Here is a 7,211-nt window from a genome sequence, read left to right on the forward strand (position 1 = left end):
TTTTGAGCAGCAAAATTCCATTGTAGTGAAGTCATTGTCTTTGTTATATCCACTGTTGGCCTGGGGAGCTTGTAGGAAGTCGTGTGCAACCTTTGATACACTTGGAGTCAGTAGCAGCTGCAGCTATCACACTAGTGTTTTGACTTGAGATGCAACTACAGTGAGAAAGACATGAATCCTCACTGTCTTCCCTCCATTTCCAGTTGTTTTCATTGGAATGCATGATGGAACACAACATTGCTGCAGAAGTGACAGTCCGAATAATAGGTGTTTTTGCTGTAGTGCTCATACTTAGCATTCTTCAGATAAAAGGTTGGAAAATCTAGACAGGAAGACTCAAAAGAATAACTCCTGTTACTTTAGGTCTGATTGTGTGTACAATAGCAAAACATTGCAAAAAGGCTGTGCTTGTGTGTCTATGTTGCTGTAGGGAAAGGTTGGAAAGATGAAGTGTAAACTAGAATTGTTAATCCAGCAATAACCCCCATATTCATGTTCTTATCCCTCTTTTTCCTCCTTTCCTTCTCCAGGACTATGACTTGTGCATCACCTGCTACAATATTAAAGGTCACGAGCACAAGATGGATAAGCTGGGGCTTGGACTGGACGACGACAGCAACAACCAGGCAGCAGCAGCTACCCAGAGCCCAGGAGACTCTCGTCGTCTCAGCATCCAGCGCTGCATCCAGTCTCTGGTCCATGCATGTCAGTGTCGCAATGCCAACTGCTCGCTTCCGTCCTGCCAGAAGATGAAGCGTGTCGTTCAGCACACAAAAAGCTGCAAGCGGAAGACGAATGGTGGCTGTCCCATCTGCAAGCAGCTCATCGCGCTTTGCTGTTACCATGCCAAACACTGCCAGGAGAACAAATGTCCCGTCCCGTTCTGTCTGAACATCAAACAAAAGCTCCGGCAGCAGCAGCTGCAGCACAGGCTCCAGCAGGCCCAGATGTTGAGGAGGAGGATGGCCAGCATGCAGAGAGTGGGGCAGCCAGCAGGAGGGCCACCAGGAGGACCTGTTGTAGGACTTCCATCGCCAGGGAACAACGGTACCACGGCACCCAGTACCCCAACTTCTGGTGGAACCCAACCCCCAACACCTCAGACCCCAACTCAGGCCATGCCTCCAGTCCCGCAGCAGGGACTGGGCCCTGGATCCGGAGTCCAACAGCAACAGCAGCCAGGTGGGATGCCCACACAAAGTGGCATGCCTCCTCAGCACCCCCTTCACCACCAGTTCCAGCAGATGGCAGGTGGGGGAGGTGGGACTGGGGGGATAATGAGCTCTCCCCAACATCAGCAGCAAATGCTTCCTCAGGTCCAGCAACAGCAACAAAGTGGAGCAGGGACCAACCCTCAACAGCTCCAACAGCACCCAAACAATTTGCCTCCATATGCCAGCAGACCCCCGGGCTCCTCCCAAATCCATCAGTCCCAGGGCAAACCGGTCCTTGGCTCTGCAACACCTCCCCAGCAGCAGCCTAGTGGTGCTGTCATGCCTGGCGGTGCTGGGGGCCCACAACCTCCCAATCAGCCCCAGGGCCAGCCTCCCATTCCACAGCAGCAACAGCACCCCCCCTCTGGCCCTCCACCTGCAGCAGTAGAAATTGCCATGAAGATCCAACAGGTAGCCGATGCTCAGAGAAAGATGGCTCTTCAGAGACAAGCAGCCCAGGCAGCTGCAGGCATGATGCCTCCCCACCCTCACCATCAGCAGGGTCAGGGTCAACAGATGGCCATGGGACACCCAGGGGCAGTAGGGATGGTTGGACCCCAGGGTATGCCACCACAGAGCCAAGCAGCTGTGGCAGCTGCCCGAGCTCACATGGATCAGCCACAGGGTGCACCATCAGGGATGATGGTTGGTGCTGGTGGGCCCATGCAGCAACCCCCTCAGCAGGGTAACCTGCCCCAGGGCCAGCTCCCCCCTCAGGTACAGCTTCAGCAGCAGAGGTTGGGTGCTCCCCTTCAAAACCCTCAACAGCAGCAGCAGCAGCAGTGGGCAGGCCAGGGGATGCCACCTCAGCAGAGGCAAGCTATGATGAACCACATGGGCCATCCAGCCATGATGGCAGCTCAACAGCAACAGCAAATGCAACATCAGCAGCAGCACCAGCAAGCTCAGGGCCATGCTGCCTTGATGAATATGGCACAACAGCAGCAGCAGCAAGGCATGGGTGGCAGGGTCCCGGGCGGTGCAGTCCCTGGAGCTACCGGTGTCCCAGGGGTTGGTGTTGCGGGTGGAAACATCCCCCAAGCAGCCCTTCAGGAGCTGTTACAGACTCTCCGCTCACCTAGCTCACCGCTCCAGCAACAGCAGGTCCTCAACATTCTGCGCTCCAACCCACAGCTCATGGCTGCTTTTATCAAACAGAGGGCCTCAAAGTACAAGGGGGTGCAGGGAGGCCCCGGTGGACCCAGTGGTGTCCCTGGAGGTCCTGGACCCACAGGGGGTCCTGTTGGTAATGTAATGGCAGGAGGGGGCTCACAGGTGAACATGAATGCTGCAGGTCCTGGCCAGCCAGGTATGCACATGGGGGGTCAGGGAGGGACAAATGTCAACATGGCCACGATGGCGCAGCTACAGCAAGTCCAACAGCAGCAGCAGCTACAACAACAGCAGCAGCAGCAGCAACAACAACAACAGCTACAACAACAGCAGCAACAACAACAGCAGCTACAACAGCAGCAGCAGCAACAACAACAACAACAACAACAACAGCAACAACAGCAGCAGCTACAGCAGCAGCAACAGAGGCCGATGCTCAGCGGTTTACAACAACAGCAAGTGGCAGCTCTCCAGCAGCAGCAGCAACAACAACAGCAAGGGGGAGGTCGAGGCATGCAGGGCCAGGGGCCACAAATGGGAAATCTCAACAATCCCCAGTTTAGAGAGCTGCTCATGAGGCGGCATCTCCAACAGCAACAGCAGCAACAGCAACAACAGCAGCAACAGCAGCAGCAGCAACAACAGCAAATGGGAGTCAACCATGGTCAGTTCCAGCAGCCACAGCCACCACAGGGGCAGGGCTACATGGGGCAGCCTGGAATGCAGCCTCCTTCAGTGGGACAAGGTCCACCTGGGGGTCCGCCTCTTGGCCCTCAGCAGCCTGGGGGTCCCACAGGACAGCAGGGGCAAGGTTATCCAGGCTCAGTGGCCCAGCAGCAGGCCACAGCTGCACTCCAGCAGAGGCTACAGCAGCAACACCACCTCCAGATGCAGCAGCAGAATGCAATGGCTGGCCTGCCAGGAGGTGATGCAGGTGGAGGGGGTGTAGGAGGTCCTCAACAGCCACCTCAGGGTCCTCAGCCAACTCAGACTGGCCCCCCACCTACATCTGCTCTGCTCCAACAGGCTCTCCACCAGAGACTGCTCCAGCAGCAACAACATCAGCATCTTGGTCCTGGGGGGTCACCAGCCCAGCACAGCAATCCCATGAGCCCTCAGCAGCCGCAGCAGATGGCCCAGTCCCCACACCCACATCTGCAGGGCCAGGCACTGCCCACATCACTGGCTAACCAGGTGCGGTCCCCACAGCCTTCACCCAGACCGCAGTCCCAGCCGCCACACTCCAGTCCATCCCCACGCATGCAGCCCCAGCCCTCGCCACATCACATCTCCCCCCAGATGCAGACTGGTTCCCCACACCCAGGCCACCTGAACCAGCACCACCCAGGTATGGTGGTCCCTCCACAGCAACAGACAACGACCCAGCAACAGAACTCGATGGAGCAGTTTGGGTCGGACCAGAGTGCCATGCTGTCCCAGCTGAGTGGAATGGCAGGCCTCCATGGGCCAGGGGGCAATGGTCAGGACCCGCTTGGCCAGAATATGAATCACAACCCTTTAGACATCATGTAGGACATCTGCTTAATGTGTCAAGTGGAGCCTAAATGCTCTGTGATTCTTCGCACAAACTGCACTCACCCAGGACAGTGTTATTGTTACTAGCCTTTCTTTTTTATACTATTATTAAATGTTATTTAAAATGTTTTCAATAAAGATGCATTGAACTGAACTTCCTATGGGAGATGAACAATAAATCAAGCAGTCATTAAATAAATTAGAATAAATGAATTGTAAGTTATTGCTGTTAATATATTTTTTTTGCCAATTGTGGACAAAGAGGGGGATGGTTTCTCAGCGCCACCCCTCACTTCCACCTCTTGCTGAGTACAAGAAAAGGTGATATTTTTGGGGGTTTTGGGGGGTAAATAGGAGTAATTGCCTTTTTTAAGAAATGTTTTTAAGATTTTAAAAGTGGTCAAGAATTAAAGAGGAGATGATTTAATGCAAAGAACTTTTTTATCGGTTTCATTTCCCATCATTCAGTCTGTCTATTTCTGTTCTGCAGAGTGATGTGGATTATTATTATTAATGTAAATCCAAACATGATGCATATCTTAGTTTTTAAATGTTTGGGTTTGCTTTATTTATTTTCTTTGGGGGGGTGGGCAGGGGTGTTATGTATCCTGAGACTGCTACAATTCGTATAGAAATATATTTTTGTTATTGACTGTTAAGAAGGGGTAGTGAAGATATCATTTCACTTCAGATGTCTTTAGTTGGGTCTGTCCAGGTGGGAATAATTAAATGTCAGTGTTTTTATTGCAGTGGTTGAGGGTCTGCTGTGAGATGTCGAACGGACATGTTGTGACATCCCGGCCAGCTTCTGTATTGGACATCAGTTCATGCTGGAAGGGACTCTTCCCTCGCAAACATGCAAGCCCTCTCCCTCGAATGTGTGTGCACTCCTTCCTTTAAAGACACTTAATATGGAGCAGTGGAGGCTTGGGGAGGGGGGGTGCATACCTGTGTGCCTGTAACATTTTGAGTACATGGGCTGGGATGTGAAAAAAAGTGGGTGGGGTGGGCTCCTTTTAGTGTTTTTAGGATTCTACTGTTTGGAGTAAACAGAGGATTTAGATCCAAATGAACTGTGTTGCACAGAAATGAGGAGAAATGAGGAGATATGAGCACTCAGTCTCCATCTCTTTCGGCCTCGTCCCCTTTGCTGCTTCCCTTGGACTTTAAATACCCTCCTCCTCCTCTGCTTCCTCCGCCTATGGGGGAAGTTGTTCCCCCCTCCCCCAAACTCCATCCTCTTTATCTTTCTGCTAAGAACTTTGGGAGTTTAATTTAATATTTTTTACTGTACAAAGGAAACACAAACTGTGGACTCAAATACTGTTTTTTATAATAAAATGAAAATTACCAACAGTGGGTGTCCTGCATGTGGCTGTTTGTTACAAATAAGATTGGGGATTACGAGCCGTGTGCCATATCACACATCCTCCTTTCAACAAACACACTTTGTGCCTGTAGCACCAATTGGAATTAGTGCGTCATCCAACTGTCTGCGGTTCGCGGATGAAAACCTGCCAACAACTGACCAATCAGATCACTGCAAATGTGATGATATCATTCCTGCATGATCCTCACAGGGACATGCTGACTAAGCAATAAAGTCCAGCAATAAAAAGTAATATTTCAAGTAATAATATGGGTGAATATGCGCTAAGTGGTTTTAAAATAAGATTTCAAACAGAGGAATAGTTGCCTACATTCAAATACACAAGAAAAGGCAATGAACTGTATTTCACAGTTGTTGGGTAATTCTCAGCAGTCAATAGTACACTCTTATTCCCAACTGTGAATGACACAAAGCAACTTTGTGGTGATGATTGGAACTGAAATCAGTACCTTATTAGATGTATGATTGGATTTTTGCCAATATCTAGTATGCTGATTTTTTTCCAACTCATTCTGGCCAATGTTAACATAATATTATGTCTCCTCTTACTGTGATGACCCACTGACAGATGTAAACATACAATACTTTTCAAAATCTACATACTGACATGGTATAGTAAACTATATATAACTATATTAAACTTCTTATGTTAAAATATATTCAGTGTTCACACAATATGTCATATGACCATTGGTGCAAAAACACTGGCAAGGTGCATGCAGAAACATGGTGAGTCATTCAGCTCAGGCTTGTGAGAGCAAACCAATCAGAGCAGACTGGGCTTATAGGGAGGGGGGGCATGAAGAGACAGGCACTAAAACAGAGCTGCTGTTATTGTTGCACATCCCTTCATTATATTGTCCTTTATAAGAAAAAAAAACTTTTTGGGTTGGATGGACCTAATTTATAAGTAACATGTTTTCTTCTCCTCTTCTCTCTCCAGTGTCAGGAGAAACAGCCAGTTACATAAATATTCACTATTGTTCATCATGAGTTGTCAAGCACTTATTATACTACTGAACACTGAGAATGCTAAATTTAACAGATAATCCTAGCCAGGAAAGCAAGAGGCCGTCCTGAAATCTGGCAGGCCACCTCCAGATGGCGGGCAAAAGGACCAAAAGTCTCTGTCTGTCTGTGTGTCTGTGTCTCAAATATCTCTGCAGATCAGGATCAGACTGATCTGAGAGTTTCAACATGGCTGCTGCGTGGTTCAAGGGTGTGCAACGTCACATTTGTTTGGACTACAATGATACCATTAATAAATTATTTCATAAATGCTTCACAAATTCAGCAAGCATTGTCAACCATAGCCAAGTGCACACCAGAGCCAATCACTGCAGAGCTCACTTCCACGACATACCTTAAGAAACAAGCAGATTTATACCTGCAGCAGCGTGAGCTGGACCGGGATTTTGCCGGCGGTTCAGTGTATTTAAACTGACTGTTGTGGATTAATGAGACTAAACGAGTCCGGACTGAGTCTGTTCCGGTCTTTGGAGATCCGGATATGCAAGGACAACAAAGTGGAATCGGAATCTGTGGATGTTTGTGTGTAGCCAGCTGCTAGCCGCTAGGCCACCCACACGGCCCACCTCCTGAGTCAATGGACACACGGGTGCTTCCAAAACTGGACTTCGGGTAAATAATGTCCACCACGCTTTTTCGCGAACATTGCCATCACGTTTGCTTTGTGTCTGGCGCAGGAAGAAATGGTAAAAACGGTCTTCTGTCACGAAAGTGTCTGCAAACATCAAGTTTGGTTGCTGAGGGAAGTTGTGTGAGGGACACCAGCAGTGATACAGACAGCGACAGATATGGCGAGTTTTCAAAGGTTGAGAGATTTGTGACATATAGCGTGTTTGGAGTGTATAGTTACTATGTTATATAGTGTGTAGTGTAGTCGTTCTTTTGTGTTGTGAGTCAGAACAAGGAGGAGACTGCTAAATGTGGAACAG

General features: G+C 49.4%; 1 protein-coding gene across 11 annotated transcripts in view; it reads left to right on the plus strand.

Annotated features, from left to right (window-relative positions):
• ep300b (E1A binding protein p300 b) overlaps positions 1-5,219 on the plus strand; it is a 34,332-nt gene extending 29,113 nt beyond the window's left edge. For all 11 annotated transcript variants that reach the window (XM_037087760.1, XM_037087759.1, XM_037087761.1 and 8 more), the window contains exon 30: positions 531-5,219. In XM_037087760.1, the coding sequence (XP_036943655.1) occupies positions 531-3,860 (3,330 nt within the window). In that variant the 3' untranslated portion in view covers positions 3,861-5,219. The remainder of the gene's footprint in view (positions 1-530) is intronic.
• Positions 5,220-7,211: the final 1,992 nt, after the last annotated feature.

This window comes from Acanthopagrus latus, chromosome 23, assembly GCF_904848185.1.
Source record: "Acanthopagrus latus isolate v.2019 chromosome 23, fAcaLat1.1, whole genome shotgun sequence".
NCBI lineage: Eukaryota > Metazoa > Chordata > Actinopteri > Spariformes > Sparidae > Acanthopagrus > Acanthopagrus latus.